The sequence below is a fragment of the Corylus avellana genome, chromosome 7 (genome assembly GCF_965113065.1).
Source record: "Corylus avellana chromosome 7, dhCorAvel1.hap1.2, whole genome shotgun sequence".
Lineage (NCBI taxonomy): Eukaryota > Viridiplantae > Streptophyta > Magnoliopsida > Fagales > Betulaceae > Corylus > Corylus avellana.
In genome coordinates, this window is record NC_142496.1 from 3947676 (window position 1) to 3966334 (window position 18659).

The 18659-nt window shown below is 36.2% G+C and overlaps 1 protein-coding gene and 1 pseudogene across 1 annotated transcript; both read left to right on the forward strand.

Moving 5' to 3' along the window:
* The first annotated feature begins 8285 nt into the window (after window positions 1-8285).
* On the forward strand, window positions 8286-11855 carry LOC132184793 (receptor-like protein kinase 7). The gene is made up of 2 exons (XM_059598553.2): window positions 8286-10892; window positions 11025-11855. Exons 1-2 carry the CDS (start codon window positions 8321-8323, stop codon window positions 11396-11398), a joined length of 2946 nt encoding a protein of 981 aa, XP_059454536.2. The 5' UTR covers window positions 8286-8320; the 3' UTR covers window positions 11399-11855.
* A 2084-nt stretch (window positions 11856-13939) lies between these two features.
* Window positions 13940-18314, forward strand: LOC148584357 (uncharacterized; annotated as a pseudogene).
* Window positions 18315-18659: the final 345 nt, after the last annotated feature.

Genomic DNA, 18659 nt, shown 5'->3' on the forward strand with positions numbered 1-18659 from the left:
CACTCTCTAAAACTTTATTTCCCCTTTTTTCTCACAAAAGAACAAAGGGCATTAGAACCAATCAACCAATAAGCCCAAGGAAAGTCAGAGAACCATAAACATGATCAATGAATTTGAATGCTAATTAGTAAAATGCAAGTTCATGATAAAAAATAAAAATAAAAATAAAAATAAAAAAATAAAAACTTGTTTCTTCCCCTTAATTAGTGGTGTCAAAAATTACCGGGAAACCGGGGTCTCGGTTTGAAAAATCCAAAAACCGGGTACCCCGGTTCTGGTACCCAGTTTTTACCGGAAATATCATAACCAGGTTTCCATTTTATATATACATATTTAGGACTTTTGGGCTTTTTTATGTTTATTTTGAATTATTTGGAACAATCACTAAAAAGCCTATTTAATTTAGACAAAAAAACAAATAGATTTTTTTAAAAAAAATGGGCCAACTTATGAAAAAAAATAGGTTTATTTTAGGCCCAGTACCTAAAATAAATAAGCCCAAAAACCAATTTTCTTAAAAAACCAGTTACCGGCCGGTAACCAGGACCCAGTTCCCAGTTCCGGTTTCCCAAAACCAAAAACCGGAGTACTCTGGTTCCGGTTCCAGGTTTTGGCCAAAAACCGGAAAACCGGACCGAGTTGACACCCCTACCCTCAATGTATGACATAGTGAAAATAGAAAAACAAAGAAAAATGAGGTTCTTAGGGAACCTAAACCTTTCAAGCACGAAGCTAATGATTAAATTTATACTTTTTCTTTATTCATATCATACATCCCTTTAAATGGTTTATTATATATTGCAAGGAAAGCTAGATAAGGCTGAGTCAGCCATTCTTATTGAAATATAAACTAGAGCTGAGTCATCAAGACTCTTACATAAAAAAAATAAAGATTAACATGAAAATAAAGACAAATCTAAATAAATAAAACACTGAGAAAAATAGGCAGCGGTTTAAGGACCATAATCCTAAGAACCTTAACACACAACCTGAATTTCAAATTTGTTTTCTAACGGATTCCTTTGTCTTACTTTTGGAGGGCCATCTACCGGAGGAACTTACATTGCAATTATTGTAAGTTCGACGCTTTAGGAAAAGGATAGCTCCAATAATGATGAGAGAGCCTGCAATTAGAATTGGGCTTGCTTTTCTTGTTTCAAGATTCTCTCATCTTTATTGAGAAGAAAATATTGTCAAAGTAGTTTCTTTTTCTGTAGTTGACATGCAAGTTTGCAACATGATCAAGATGGAAAATCAGTAGTTCTAGATTCACGCTTTGCAAACGTGGCGTGTGCCATGTCACCGGCGTGGGACATTGTTTATTCATGCCGGTGTGCCGAGTATCATTACTCAAGGATATGTACATTAGAAAAAACAAATAAGTATAAAGTTGTGAGGAGTATTACAGATTTTATTATAAGTTTCTTATAAATTAACGTGACAATTCACGTACACATACCACAACAATCGCTAAATTAACAATTAAAAAATTACCCATCAAATTTTGTTATTTAATTTTTTCAAAAAATGGTTTATGGCCATTTTTAATAAAAGTTAGGGGAACTTCACTAAGGCCCCTTGAACTTTCGGCCGATTTTACAGACCCCCCTGAACTTCAAAAACTCTCATTTTGGACCCTTAAACTTCTATTTTCTCTCACTTTGGACCCCTCCGTCAGTTTTCAACGTTAGATTTAACGGTTTGACTTTTTTATACCTATTATACCCTCGTTAAAACTACATCGTTTTGGATCCCTAAAAATTACAACACTCACCCAGGCCAAAACGACGTCGTTTTGGGCATTCTTTTTTTTTTTTTTTTTTTTTTTTTTTTATTTTTTAAAAAAAGGTGGAGTAATTTCGGGGTGGCTCCAGCCACCCCTCGGCCAAAATGGGGTGGCCGGACCACCCCATTTTTGGCCAAGGGGGTGGCTGGAAGCCTGGAGCCACCCCTGGGCCGATCTGGGGGTGGTTCGACCACCCCCATGGCCAAGGGGGTGGTCCGGCCACCCCCTTGGCAAAAAAAAAAAAAAGAAAAAAAAGAAGGGGGGATCGGTGCATTTGGGGTGGCCGGACCACCCCCAAGGGGCTGGGGGTGGTTTCGGCCACCCCATACGGCCCCCAGCCCCTTGGAGGTGGTCCGGCCACCCCAAATGCACCGATCCCCCCTTCTTTTTCTTTTTTTTTGCCAAGGGGGTGGCCGGACCACCCCCTTGGCCATGGGGGTGGTCGAACCACCCCCAGATCGGCCCAGGGGTGGCTCCAGCCACCCCCTTGGCCAAAAATGGGGTGGTCCGGCCACCCCATTTTGGCCAAGCCCGATCCTTCCCCCCCTTTTTCCCCTTTTTTTCTTTACTTTTTTTAAAAATAAAAAAAAATAATAATAATAATAAAAAAAAAATTTAATGCCCAAAACGGTTTCATTTTGGGCTGGTGTGGGTGCTGTAGTTTTGGGCATTTTCGAAATTTCAAGTGGGCCAGGTAGGGGTATAATGGGCATTTAACGTTGAAAACTAATAGATGGGTCTAAAGTGAGAGAAAATGAAAGTTTAAGGGTTCAAAATGAGAGATTTGGAAGTTTAAGGGGGGTCTGCAAAAACGGCCGAAAGTTCAGGAGGCCTTAGTGAAGTTTCCCCTAAAAGTTATTTAATATTAGTTTATGAGCACTCTACATTAGTCTTTTAAATTGGGTTGAAACCATTTTCTTCGACCCAATTTATTAAATTAATGTAGTTTTAAAATACACATGATTCTCACATGCACTTTTAATAAAGTATATATGTGCTTTGCACATGTATTTTGAACACTTGTCAATTTAATAGATTGAGCTGAAAAAAATTCTCTAAAACTTTGTCATACTATTATTATCTGTTTTTTGGGTGGTGCTGCTGAGAGATGGATTGGGCTTGGATTGGTGTCCAGAAAGCTAAAGATCACTAGGACTAAACTAGGCAACCATAAAAGTACAACCCAAATTCACAAGTTATGCTGAGATGGGCTGGGCTTAACTCTCTTAAATTGATCCGGGCCCAATATCTTTAAATCAATGGATTCAAACTGGGTGAATAGTGTGTGGCCCAATTCCCATTTGTCAATTGAGATGACCCTATTGAACGAGCACCTCTTAGTCATTTGCCCAGCCCATACCAAATACATTGAATGAATTAAGATTTAAATTATTTTTTAGTATTTGGTGCGACCGAAAATATTTTTTATTCGAAAAATTTATTTATTTCTAACCGTTTGAGAACTAAAAGTTTTTGAAAGATAGGATCTTATAATTCTAAATATTTTCTTCAAAGATAACAACACAGTAGAGAACAATTTATGAAATAGCACAAAAGTAATACAATCTAACATTTCACAATTGTTTACCACATGGGATATAAAATGAAATAACAACTTAGTTATTTCAATTCTTATGGAGTTTAGGTTTTATTTAATTTTTCTTAATTGTTAATGTCAAAAATAACAACTTGGTTATTTTTATTTGATGTATTTGTCCATACTATTAGAGTCTGTGTAATTATTTTTAATTTTAGATCTAAATTTGATGACCAGTCTATGACCGAAATACTTGATGTTAGAACAGTTTTCTTCACGGTGTGCGTCAAAGCACGATCTTTCACTTAGAAACTGTTTGACTTTGGTATCGGAGTGTCCTCGGTCTCCTGAAGACCCCATTTGACAATTGCTCTTTTATAATGATTTGGAGTGCACGGCGATGACGTATTGAAGACCCCGAATAAAGCGCATTCACTGTGAAGAAAACTGTTCTAACACTTGATATTATCATTTTTTTATACGTTATGTTATGAAGCTTTTTTTTCTTTTGCTGGTTATCATTTTATGTGACATAGATGTGTGGGTATCTATTGATTGTTGAGGAACAAGAGATATATATCTTCTGTTGCATTGCTCTATGATCAGGAGGTTTATGTAACTCATGAATTATTTACTCATTAAATAAGCTGGTATGGTGACGCTCTGAGTTAATTATCAGTTAATTAATTTATGACTGGGTGTTATAATGACTGCTAAAAGAGTATTTCGAAATAAACTGAATTTTGTGATTTAGATTGGGCAATAAATCTAATATAACTCGGCCAGAAATGAATCTAATAAATCCAGAAGCTTTGCTTCTGGGTTGATAACATTGGAAATTTGGAGCTCTCTCTCCCTCACTTTTTCTCTCATCTATTCACGTGTTTCATACTTTCATACACGCATCAAACACATCGAAATATATATTATCATTTTATTTGAGGAAAAGTGTTTAACAAGGATTTTGGTGGCCCAGTCTCATCTTCTAGATTTTCATTGTAAAGGGACGAGCTTGTGGAAGATGAGGCAGATAAAATTCAACATATTGAAGTCTAGCAACCACATTCATTGAAAATTAAACAGATAAATATTGAAGGAAGATGACTTCACTGTTAAAGTAATAATTAAGTGATTAAATTTATTTCTTTCTATCCGCTTAATTAAGCGTATGAGAAAACTAGTAGTTTAACATTCACAACATATTGAAGTCTATCATGATCATACATGATTTTTATTTATAATTCGGTATATTAAACTAACATTCGTCCTTAAAACATGAAATTTTTATTTACATTTTTAAGTTTTGAGGAAAACTGTCCTAAATAGAAGATGAAGTTTCATTTTTGAGTTGTTTTTAATTTATTGAAATACCTATTTTTACATATTATCTTCACAAACATAATGGGCAAAGCTCTCTTCTATAAGGGTCGGAAGAAATTTTTTCAATACATTCTATAAAATTGTCACTTGTCTTTTGAAGACGTAAAAAGTAGTTGTAAGTGTTTTGGGTTTTGAATTATTTGTTAATATTTTTGTTTTGAAAAATAAAAAAGAAATAGAAAAAAAAAAGACTTTAATAAATAAAACTTAAGTGCTTCTTGCATGTTAAATTACACATAACAATTTGATAAATTATTTCTTTTAACTTAACTCAATTTAAAAATAAAAATAAAATTGAGAAAATATCGTATACATTCTAGAAGAAGATAATTCATAATTTGTTTATTTTTATTTTTTCACACGTGTATGTGGCCCACGTGTCTGTGGCCTTATTAGAGGCGTCAACATTCTCTGCAAAGCTGCCAACCACATCTTTCCACCATACAAGACAAAAAATTCTTCTGCTGACTCCTCATTCAAACCTTCCAGAAGGTGATTATTATTCTTTTTTAATTTTTTAATTTTTTTTTTCAGAGATAATGTGATACACACTGACACAACCCATCAATTACTCCTTTGGTTTTTTCAATGATAAGCCTTATCCATGGGGAACTGCCATAAACGTCTATTTTCACACCACTTTTTTAAAATTAATTGACTTTTAAAATTATTATTGAACCAAAATTTAATAATAATTACAAATAAGAAAAGTGTTTAAAGAGTAAGGATAGAGTCACACTTATGTCTTATCATTTCCTTAATTTGTCTGTGCCAAGTAGTCTTTTGAATTTTTTATTTTTTAATAAGAATCAATTAGTACTACCATTTTAGTAGGACTGTAGGGTGATAATAATGAAATAAGTGTGGTTTTTAACAATACTTTACTTAAAATAGTCCACCCACTATAGGACCCAATTTTACTAAGGGCCTATTTAAAATTGCGTTTGAAAAATAGAATTTTTACGTTAAAAAAAATTTTTAGACAAAATTTTCATTTTTAAGCTTTTATCAAAAGCGTTTTTTTTGGTTATTTTTAGGCTTTTTGAATGCATAAAGCGGTTTTTTATTTTTTATTTTTTACTATACTAATACTTTTTTCTTCAAACGAACTTTTTAAGTATTAAAAGTACTTTTAGATCCCTCAAACACAATCTCAAACAGACCCATTATTTGATAAACTTTACTTTTGTTAAGTTTTCTATAAAAAAAAAAAAAACAAAAAAACAAAAATTTGTGTAAAAATACTATTGTCTCTCTAATGATTTTTTTTTTTTTTTTTTTTTTTTTTTTTTTTTTAATGATGGGTTGACAGCAAGTCGTGGCCACCCTCTAACTGAGGGGTGGCTGCGAGGGCATCTAGTGGTTTTTTTTTTTTTTTGAATGTTTTATTTAAAGTGTATAAATGTATTTTCACACATATTTCAATTACCCATTTAATGAAAAACCTAATAGAAGTATTGAAGTTAGAATAAATATAACCTAAGAGAAGCGCTAAGGAGTCAAACAAATAAATTCAGAAAAAATTTTAAATTGACGTAGCAGACCGTAAATCGCAGACAAAGAAAAAAAAATTGTATTTTTTAATTTAAAAATTATTGTCACATCAGTTTTAAATTTTTTCTAAATTCATTTATTTGGTTTCGTAAACTAAATCTCTATCAAATTAAAAATTAGAGTCGTAAAGTTAAAGTTAAAATCATTGATTTTTTGTTTGTTTGTTTTCTAGTCTTTTTTGGCTTTTGCAAGTCGTTTCTTTCTCAAAAGTCACTATTTACAAGTCAATGGCCAGCCCTTAGTGGCCGCTCTCTTTTCGTATGGCTACTCATAGTCATAGCCAGTGCCCACTTCTTCATTGCTAGTGATGGAAAAATGAGTGGTAGAAAAGCTGTCCGAGAAAAACAAGTTGCTTCCAGAAAAAATGTCTTTTTCTTTCTAGATTTTGGAGAGCAAAGGGAATAAAAAATGTCGGTTCAGTGCAAAAGATAGAGTTCAGTGCAAAAGATCTCTATCAAATACAAGGGAAATGAAAAAATAAAAAATAAAATACAATACTTATAAAAAATAATAAATAATTAAAAAAAAAAAAAAAAGAAGAGAGAAGTGACGGAAACTTCTTCAGGGCAAAGGCTATTTTATGTACTCACTTTTATCGTGTAAACTTTAAACGCACGAATCAGATAAGATTTCAACTTGGCCAGTGAGTGTAATCTTAATAAATTGTTTGCATCCAAAGAAATTTGAGATAGTGATCTACTTTTGTAAAGTTATGAACATAATAATTGGTGTTCCTATAAATCTTTGAATGTTGATCAGTTATGAAGCTTGGCTAACAAACTAAAAAAATTATTATTGATAAAATATGATCACGGAGAAATTAAAAGAGATAAGATATATGTTGATTAATATTTAAAAATTATTTTAAAATAATGTAGGTTTATAAAATATAATATGATACACAATATAATGCAATATGTGTTAGGCTATGTAGAGTCTGATTTTGTATTTAACTTGATTCGACGACAATTTAAATGATATATTTTTTTTCTTTTTTATGATGCTTAGTCCATAGAGCGGAGGCTATGAACTTTTTTTTGGACTTGTTTTAGTGTTTTGACGTAGTTGGGGGTCGTATTTAAAGTTGTTTCTAACTTTATGGTTTGTATGGATGTATTATTGTTTCTCTAAAAAATAATGAAACATCGCTGAAACTTTGTGACGTATCTCTTAATAGTAACCATGTAAATATCTGTATTTTGTGATTAATTGTTTTTTGTGTTCTTCTTATTTTTCACGTCCGGTTCTAGTGTATAGAATAGATTTCCTAACAACATGTTACATGTTAATACCATAAATTTTCTGACCTATTGGGTTGGTGAAGGGCCACTTGCAAAACAAAATGCCTAAGTCAATAATGTGTTTTATTGGAGAAAATTGAAGAGAGAAGAGGCGAAGCAAAATTTATAATACTCTCTCTTTTTATACTAAATAGATTTTCTATCACCATCTTCAAATGAAACGAAAAGGATCCTATTCTAATTTATGGCCTTATAATTTTGATTATTTCAAATGGAGAGGATCGTATTCCAATATATGGCCTTATAGTTTTGATGTATAGGTTGCTATAGGATCTGGCTTACATGCTGTTATTAAAATAACAGCATGTATGCTGTAGTTTAATCAATGGTCACTATTGAATCTAAAAGTTGACTTAATTTTAGAAGCTTTTAATAAGAGAGAGAAAATGAAGAAATTTTTTGAAAGATTCAATCTTGACCATTGATTAAACTACAGCATACATGCTGTTGTTAAAATAACAGCATGTAAGCCGGATCCGTTGCTATAAGGGTTATTTGTAATTTTGTATCCACTCCACAATGTAATAGTTAATAAAATCAAATATAAATATTACGGTGTGTATATATATATATATATACAAAAATACAAAAATAACCCTTCTAGGTCATAACAGAAAATTGAAAAGGCAACGGCTATCCAGTCGTACTAAGGTTCTGAAGATGGTGACAGGTTTAATAGTGACCCAAGCAGGTATTTAAAATGGCACTAATCTTCTCTCCAGTTGATCACAAAAGTTTCTGCCATTCTATCCGCAAAACGACATGTCGCCGCCAAACACTTCCCGGCCACACCACTATCCCTGTTTCTATCTCCTCTGCTTCCTCTCCTTTCTCTCCGGTGTCAAATCCGACGAGCTTCAAATCCTCTTGAAACTCAAATCCGCTCTCCAGGATTCAACCGCCAACGTGTTCAGTTCATGGGAGCCCACCAGTAATTCCATCTGCCATTTCACCGGAATTACCTGCAACTCGGACAATTTGGTCACAGAAATCGAGCTTTCGAACCAAAACTTGACGGGGACTGTTCCACTGGATTCCATATGCCAGCTCCAATCGCTGGAAAAGCTCTCCTTTGGGTTCAACCTTTTGAATGGTCCGATCACGCAGGACTTGAACAAATGCGTGAACTTGCACTACTTGGACTTGGCAAACAATTTCTTCACTGGCCCTGTTCCAGACATTTCGTCTCTCACCAAATTACAGTATCTGCACCTGAACAACAGTGGATTTTCCGGCATTTTCCCGTGGGATTCACTCCGAAACATGAAGGGTCTTGTCAGGCTGAGCCTTGGAGACAACCCTTTCAATCCCAGTCCAATTCCAAGCGACGTCGTTCATCTCACCAATCTGGATTGGCTTTACCTCTCCAATTGCAACATCCAAGGACCAATCCCAGCTGGGATTGGAACACTCACGAAGCTAATCAACTTGGAATTTTCCGACAATAACATGACCGGTGAGATTCCAGAAGAGATTGGGAACCTCGTGAACCTATGGCAGCTCGAGCTCTACAACAACTCCTTCACAGGAAAACTTCCTGCGAGTTTTAGAAACCTCACCAAGCTCGAGATGTTAGATGCTTCTATGAACTCTCTCGAAGGTGATATGTCAGAGCTGAGGTTCTTGACCAACCTGGCGAGTCTCCAACTGTATGCAAACAATCTTTCTGGGCAGGTTCCTGCCGAGTTGGGTGAATTCAAGATGCTGGTGAACCTCTCTCTGTACTCGAACAGGTTGACGGGTACTCTGCCTCAGAAGCTTGGGTCTTGGGCGAAATTCGATTTCATCGACGTGTCCGATAACTTATTGACCGGTCCAATCCCACCAGATATGTGCAAACAAGGTACTATGAAGAGGCTTTTGCTGCTCAACAACAATTTCACCGGCGACATTCCGGTCAATTACGCCAACTGTTCGACTCTGATTCGGTTCAGAGTCCCCAATAACTTGCTCTCCGGTACCGTTCCCGCTGGAATCTGGGGTTTACCCAACGTGAACATAATCGATATCTCGTCGAATAATATCCAAGGCCCGATTACCTCCGATATCAAGAACGCCAAGTCTCTCAAGCAGTTGTTTGTCGGAGAAAATCGCTTATCGGGTGAATTACCGGCCGAGATCTCGGGCGCTACCTCGCTGGTATCGATTCAACTGAACGACAATCAGTTCTCGGGAAATATCCCTTCCGGTGTTGGTGAATTGAAGCAACTCAACAGCCTTCATCTACAAAACAACAAGTTCTCTGGTTCGATACCAGATACGTTAAGCACCGGCGTTTCTCTCACCGACATAAACATGGCTAACAATTCGCTTTCGGGTCAAATCCCATCTTCTTTGGGATCTCTACCGACTCTTAATGCTCTGAATCTCTCCAACAACCAACTTTCCGGTGAAATTCCAGAGACTTTTTCCTCTCTTCGACTAAGCCTTCTCGATCTGTCTCACAACAGGTTGACCGGTCCCGTGCCGCAATTTCTGTCACTCCCTACGTATAACGGTAGCTTCGCTGCAAATGAAGGCCTATGCAGCTCTATGACCAGCTCCTTACTCCCTCGCTGTCCTTCAGCTTCAGGCATCTCCAGGGAATTCCGTACACTCATCATTTGCTTCACAGTGGGCTCAACTTTATTGCTAATCCTGTCTAATTTTGTGTTCTTATTCTACTTGAAGAAGAGGGAAAAGGATAAAAGCCGTTCATCAAAGGACGAATCTTGGGATGGGAAGTCCTACCAAGTGTTGAGCTTCACGGAGGATGAGATTCTTGATTCTGTCAAGCAAGAGAATCTGATTGGAAAAGGTGGTTCTGGCAACGTGTACAAAGCCGTGCTCCCTAACGGTAAAGAACTCGCGGTGAAGCACATTTGGAACGCAAATTCGAGCCAGGGAAAGAGCTGGAGCAGCGATGCGCCGATGCTTGGAAAGCGCGGAGAGACGTCGAAGGAATTTGATTCCGAGGTGCAGATTTTGAGCTCCATAAGGCATGAGAATGTGGTGAAGCTTTATTGCAGCATCACCAGCGAGGACTCGAGCTTGTTGGTGTATGATTATTTACCGAATGGGAGCTTGTGGGATCGGCTGCATTCGTGCCGGAAGCCGGAGCTTGATTGGGAGACAAGGCATGAGATCGCGGTGGGAGGAGCCAAAGGGTTGGAGTATTTGCATCATGGGTGTGAGAGGCCGGTGATTCACAGGGATGTCAAGTCCAGTAATATTTTGCTTGATGAGTTTTTGAAGCCAAGGATTGCTGATTTTGGACTTGCTAAGATTGTTCAGGCCAATGGTGGCAGAGATTCCACCCCTGCCATTGCTGGAACACACGGCTATATTGCTCCTGGTTAGTGCATATCAGATTCCTTACTTGTCTTTCTTTGATTCTTTGCCAGGATAATAATATGCTAGTTTACAGACAAGAAAGTCAATGGTTTTTTTCTTTTCATTTGTTTATGGACTCTTGTTGATTGTGCAGAATCTGGGTACACATACAAAGTAAATGAGAACAGTGATGTGTATGATTTTGGAGTGGTACTGATGGAGCTAGTGACAGGAAAAAGACCGATAGAGCCGGAGTACGGGGAGAACAAGGACATAGTGAATTGGGTTAGCAGCAAGGTGAAGAATACAGAGAGCGTATCAAGTGTGGTGGACTCCAGAATTTCAGAGGCTTTCAAGGAAGATGCTGTCAAGGTACTAAAAATTGCAATTCTCTGCACAGCAGCGCTTCCGGCGCTTAGGCCGACGATGAGAACCGTCGTCCAAATGCTAGAGGAAGCTGCGCCTTATGAATTGGTCGCAATTGTCATTGCCAAAGATGGTGCAGAGAAACTGAGTCTAGAGCTTTAAGCTTTCAAATTTGTCAGTTGGGGTTCAAGATTTTTTTGGTCATGATCTCCACTCTCCTGGTAGCTGCAACATAGCATGTTTGTGCAAAAGATGAGACTTGAGGTTATTTGTAGATATCAGCGCAAAAGCCTCTAGTTCTTTTTAATGTTCTGTAATTTGTGAAATGTAACATAGAAGTATGAAAAATGTGAGTGATGGGCGGTTCCCTTAAGTAATTGAGTCCATGTCTACCTTCGGTTCCCAAATGATGTATGGAGCACAAGTAATAGAAATATCAGGACACAAGTAATACGTGTTCCAATCCCGACAAATCTAGTTTCACTCGGAATGGATATATCGGGGTTCGAGTCTTAGCTCCTTCTGTAAGAAATTTCATTTAATGTATGTCCCTTATGTCACATATATTATTGTGATTATAAAATATGTATAATTACGGTGTTCAGTTATTTATCCCAATTAAAACTTATTCTATGAAATCAAATATTCTGAATTAAATTGTCGATTTAATTCTTGTGGAAACAAATATTTGAATTTATTACTGATTTTATCTTGTGGAATTAATAAGCTATATTGATTATTTATTTGATTTTTATTCTTTGATAGGAGAAATAATTAAGATAACAGCTCTAATTAAGGGTCTCTGACCTACCTATAAATAAAATATGTGTATTCCATCAATTAGCACTCACTAGTAGGCATAGGTTAGAAGAACCTCTCAATATATATATTGTTTTCTAGTTTTGGTTGCAATGAAGTTCTTCTTCAACCTACTTAAGCAAAGCAATGGTTGAAGGTACTTGTATATTAAATTATTTCCGCTGCTAGTTTTATTGTTAATTAGCATCTAATATATATAGAATTCTTATATGTGGTATTAGCCATATTTGTTCAGCCTTAAGTTATTAGTTTTTCAATAGTTGTTGTGAACGTTCAATTTTTTTTTATATATTATTTGTTCACGCACTATTGCAATAAGGCATGAGAATTTGTTTTTTCTCTTTTAAACAACTGTCCAGAATATGTGAATATGCCTGCTATTAATATTCGTTTCAATAATATTCTATTTCTATATTGTTGAAACAAACGGCCATGAGTACAAGAAACCACTGAAACTCACGGACACCATGGGTAACCCAGGAACAAAGACCCACGGCCATGCCCATGGGTAACCCAATCCGTGACCCATTGCTCAACCGCCATCAAGCGGCATTTTCGCCGCATAAAGGAAGCATCGGCGTTGGCCACATAAAGTGAGCGGCGGTCCAATGAGGATCGCCTATGGCTCAAAGCAGCGGTAGCCACATACGGGCTGCCTGTGGGTGACGGAGCCACAGCGTCCTGCCGGTCGACGTCGTCTGGGGCTGTTGCGCAGTGGCCTTGCATGACTACCGCATGAAGCAAGCGACAACCCATCACGGCCGGCTATAAGGGAAAAGCGGTGGTTTTTTTTTTTGTTTTTCACCAGGGTCGCCATACAGAACGAACGGCTACAGCCCTACGCCGGCTGCTTGTTGTCTGGTCGGAGCGCTAGCCCTTGGTGGCCGGCGCATAAGGGTGCCAGCATTGAAGGGGAGGGGTGGCGGTGGCTAGGGTTTCTAACCCATAAGGAACCGGGTCATGTGTTTTTGGGCCACTAGGTATGGGTTCATTTTAACCCAAGCCCAATTCAGTTTAACCAAAAAAAAAAATGGTTCAAGGTTAAAGGAGCCTATGACATTCTACCATTAGGCCATGCATTTTCATATCCTTTTATATTGCAATTTAATATATGTTATCATTTAAATTGTTTAGCATTGAAATTATTATTTCTTTAATGCATGGACTTAAGATTAAATTTGTTATTTTATTGTTTAAATAAATTGTTTGATGCCTAGACCCGAGAATAATTAACTAAGCCACATATGTTGGTGAATGTTTATGGTACTATCCAAAATTGCAATCGAAAAGTTCTGGCAAGACAAATCTTGGGATTTAAGTGTGCCATTGTACGCCCCCTCCACTTACCTGGGACACTATCCAGTTATATTGAAAAAATACTGTTTACCCACTGACATGTTGGTTTTGTCTTTTATTCTTGAGAACTTTATTTTGGCATCTATACAGTTGTTGAATGTTAATGAAGTCGTGATTATCATAATAATTTTGGGAGAGCCACATCATCCTGATTTTATAATGATAATTGCATCAAAATTATATATGTGAACTTTATAGAGAAAATTAACATCATGTTGTAATTAATTCATAAATTTAATTTGCCAATCCCCACATGGACGTTTTGATTTTTATGACTTAATTAGAATAAGATAGTAAATTTAACATTGAAAATAAAAATTTTCTTAGGCTCACAGGTATGGAAAATTTTATTTATTAATGCTAAATGTATTAATCTTATTAATAAAGAGTAAATTTCATACGTAATGCAACCTTTGCCCACAGATAGGTTGAAATTTACTATTGAATTAACATTGATTAATTTAAATAAAGTTATTTCATAGCATTAAAGTATTTTCTTTAGTTATTGCAGCTATTTCTTCTGCTTTAATGGATGGAACTTTTCATGTTCCAATGTTTAATGGTAACAATTTTACTGATTGGAAAGAAAATTTATTTTTTACATTGGGGTGTTTTGAGCTTGACTTGGCGCTCCGTGTGGACGAACAACCCGCCCTCACAGAGAAAAGTATGCCACAAGAGATTGCTAAACATGAACAGTGGGAGCGATATAATCGCTTAAGTCTAATGTTCATGAAATCTCATATCTTTAAAGGCATTATGTAACATCCCCAGCCCGTTAAGGCTGAGTTTGTCACTTTTCTTCTTTTACAACAAAAGTTCTTGCAAAGATCTATAAGGTCTATCAGAGTACTTGATTTTAAAGGATACAAAATATGTATAAAACATTATTCAAGAGATTTTATTACAAGCGAAATTAGAAAACATTAAACTTTAGTTGCGAAATATCATATCATTACAATAACTTATATGAAAAGACTTTGAAAATTAATAATTATTCCCACCCCATTCCGACCTCCTATTCCAGCATCCTTTCTACCTGAAAACAAGAAATAAAACTGAATGAGCCCAAAGGGGGCCCAGCAAGTAAAATCCACAACCATAAATAGTTTTACTCCTTGTTCTCAGTTTTGAAAATCGTTTTCGCAAATAAATATAATTCTAGCCATAATAATATCTGTATGTACGGTTGCATCTCCCGTAACATATACATACTATTACATCTAGTAATAGATCATCGTTGTAAATCATCTTTATAAATCATCATCATAATGCATCATTATAAATAATCTTTGTAAATCATCATAGCATATCATCGTTGAAAATATAGTATCATTTTCTCATAATAGGGCCCATGTACACTATTACCCCTGTGCACGAGGGTTGCGGGTCCTTGTGACCATGGCACTGAACTGTGGCCACAGCCATGCCCGACCGTCAATTAACTCTTTCTTGGTGCACTCAACGGTCTAGTTGATGGAATACCACCTTCTGGCATAGCCTCCTTCAGTGGTTTCGCCTCCATCCGAGTATCGGTACCGAACTCTCATCTTTACTTATCTTGGGGCCAAAAATACTCTCCTCCATACATGTGCCCTCATTTCATAAACATTTATCTCATCTCTTGTACTTTTCTTTGTACTTCTTTTGATGCATCTTAGGGCAACATGTAGGAGGGTTTATCATCATTTTTTCTTTCTTATAATCATCATCATTTCTCAACTTTCTTTTCTCAAATTGAAAACCTTTTCAAATATAAACTTGTTGTACTTAGAAAGCGTTTAAATAAATAGAAACTTTCTAGATAATTCTTTTAGAAATCCTTCATGCATGCAAAATAACTTCATAATACATAAATAAAATAATCATTTACAATTTACTAAAGAATGAATAAATAGCATGACATGAAGTAATTTTAGAAGGGGTAGTGAATTTACTTACCTCTAGACTGAAGCTAGAAGTGGTATGAAGGAATCTAGTTGCTCCAATATGACTAACACCACTAGTATAACTTTTGAAACTAATTTCTAAAGTCCGCTATCTCTTGTGTTCTTTCTTTCTTGTAGCGCTTGGTCTCGCCCTTTCTCTCTCTGTTCTGAGTAAACACTCTTAGAAAGAAGAAAGACCGAGTAAAAAGCGGAAGAATGAAGAATATATGCAAGAGATGGGAGAGGAGATGAGTGGTGAAAATTGTGAAGGAAAAGAGCTCTATTTATAGGAGAAAATCAAACACTATTCTACCTTCAATTTACAATTATACCCTCATTTTACTATTTCACCAACCCTATACTATTTCACCAACCCTATACTATTTCACCAACCCTATACTATTCTACCAACCCTATACTATTCTACCTATACTATTCTACCTTCTTATTCTACCATCCTTATACCTACCATTTACTATCCTATTATTTCACCAATTACCATTCTCTAATTACCACTCTTATAAATTTCCCAAGAATTAAAATCCTTAGCTACAATGGATATTAAAATAACATCATTATCAAAATAATCTATTTAAATAGCTTTGAAAATTCTGGGACACTACACATTAGGGGTTCCATCCCTGAATGCACTAAGACTAAGGCATTCATTAAGGCAGTTGAGGAACAATTTGTGAGTTCCGACAAGGCCTTAGCCAGCACCTTAATGAAGAAGCTATCAAGCAAGGCCTTTGATAATTTCAGAAGTGTGCGTGAGCACATTATGGAAATGAGGGACATGGCAGCTCAACTCAAGTCCCTAGAGGTTGATATATCTGAGTCATTCTTGGTTCATTTCATATTGAACTCTCTCCCCTCTGAGTATGTTCCTTTTAAAATATCCTAGAAGTTATAACACACATAAGGATAAATGGTCAGTAAATGAACTTCCACATGTTACGGATAACGTAGGAGACATCTCTATTTTCCCCCGGGGGAATCCTTAGAATTACCACTTCTTAGCTTTCAATTTGCCTTTGACCATCAAATGAAATGTAAATAACCTGTCCTCCTCTCTTTGAAACAGGGGGCGCTTCTGGTTTTGTCGGTGCTTGAAACAATTTTGTCTTCTACATATTACTATATCTCTAGAGTCAATAATTTTATATGACGAACTACTGAACTCAATCACTTGCTGCCGTTCCTCTTCAGTTTTCTGTTGAGGTCTATCCTGTAGAGGTACTCAAATTGGATCAGTGATCGATTTTTAGGTTTCATTTTAAACCTAATTGGTTACTTCCAATTACGAGGAGGAGAGGTTAAAACAGGAGAAGCCAGAAGGTATTCACATGGCTATTCATGCTAAGGGAAAGACCAAGAGAGGCAAGTATGCCCAAAAATTCAAGAAGGAGAACAAGGTGCCAATCAAGAAAAATGGCAAGAAAGATAGTTGTTTCTTCTGCCAGAAAGAAGGACATATGAAGAAAGATTGCTAAAAGTATATAAAGTGGCTCGAAAGAAAAGGTAATCTTATATCTCTAGTGTGTCATGAATCTTTTTTTTGTTGAAGCTCCTAACAATACATGGTGGATTGATTCGGGTTCTACAATCCATATTGTCAACTCAATGCAGGGTTTTCTCACAACAAGGAAGCCAGGAAGCAAAGAACAACGTGTCTATTCAGGAAATAAATTGTTTTCACAAGTAGAAGCTGTTGGGACTTTTAGAATAATTTTGAATCTGGATATGTTTTAGAACTTTGAAAATGTATTTTTTATTCCAGAATTTTCTAGAAATTTAATTTTTGTTTCCAAATTGGATGTTGGTTTTGAATTTTGGTTTATCAATTCAACTATCAGGATTTTTAAAGGTGAACAATTGATTGGTGGTGGAATAAAAATTGATGGTTTATTCAAAATTGATTTAGATCCCAACTTTGAAAACAACTATTTATCATTGCATACTGATGTTGGCATAAAGAGGAGTCTAATGGATCAAAACTCCACTTTGTTATGGCACAGGAGATTAGGACATATCTTCATAGAGAGAATCAAAAGGTTAGTGAATGATGGAGTTTTAAAAACTCTTGACTTTACAAACCTTGGTTCTTGTGTAGATTGCATAAAGGGAAAGCAAACCTCCAAGACCACTAAAGGTGTGAAAATGAGTTATGAGATTCTTGAGATCATACATACTGATATCTGTAGACGGCCTTTTCCTACTCCCCGTCTAAATAGTCAAAGATATTTCATATCTATCATTGATGACCATACAAGGTTTATGTATCTCTATCTTCTAAATGATAAGGCTGAAGCATTGAATGCTTTCAAGACCTATAAGATAGAAGTAGAGAAACGAAAGGAAAAGAAAATTAAGATCGTAAGATCTGATAGAGGCAGAGAGTACTATGGTAGGTACATAGAAAATGGACAAATAATAGGTCCATTTGCGAAATTCCTTGAAGAGGAAGGTATTGTAGCTCAATACACGATGCCTGGCACACCACAACAAAATGGTGTAGCAGAAAGAAGGAATCGCACACTTATGGACATGGCTAGGAGCATGCTTAGTAATTCCGATCTCCCTTTATTTTTATAGAGTGAAGCCTTAAAAACTGTTGTGTATGTTTTAAACAGGATTCCATCCAAGGCTGTCCCTAAGACACTTTTTGAATTATGGAATGGTTGGAAACCAAGTTTAAATCATTTACACATATAAGGATGTCCTGCTGAAGTGAGGATTTACAATCTAAATCTGAAGAAATTAGACCCAAGGACAATCAGTAGATTTTTATGGGCTATGCAGTTAACTCCAAGGGATTTAAGTTTTACTGTCCTTCGCATAGTCCTAGAATTGTTGAGTCTATAAATGCAAAATTTATAGAGGATGCTGAACCTAGTGGGAGTACTCATCCTCAAATGGTTGAATTAGAGGAAGCACGAGAGTTGACTGAAGCTCTTCACATGAAGGACGTTTGATTGTGCTTAGGGAAAATCAAAATGATTGCCTTGAACCACAATCAATTTCAGAACAGCCAACTCATGAGGAACAGGTTCTAAATGAGCCTACTCACCTCCTCCAAATGCGGAGGAAATAGGATTAAGAAGATCCTCCAGAATAAGCAGACCAACAATCCCTAGTGATTATATTGTATACCTCCAAAAGTCTGATTTTGACGTTGGGTCTAAAGATGATCCAAAATCGTTTTCACAAGCCATGAGTGGAGATAACTCCACATTTTGGTTCAATGCCATGAAGGAAGAGATGGAATCCATGGCTAAAAATCAAGTTTGGGATCTCGTTGACTTACCAAAGGGAACTAT

Excerpts from the sequence above, each read along its gene's own strand:
- LOC132184793 (XM_059598553.2), top strand. The coding sequence starts at position 8,321 with ATGTCGCCGCCAAACACTTCCCGGCCACACCACTATCCCTGTTTCTAT. Across the intron at positions 10,893-11,024 it reads ACACGGCTATATTGCTCCTG|AATCTGGGTACACATACAAA; the intron begins GTTAGTGCATAT and ends TTGATTGTGCAG.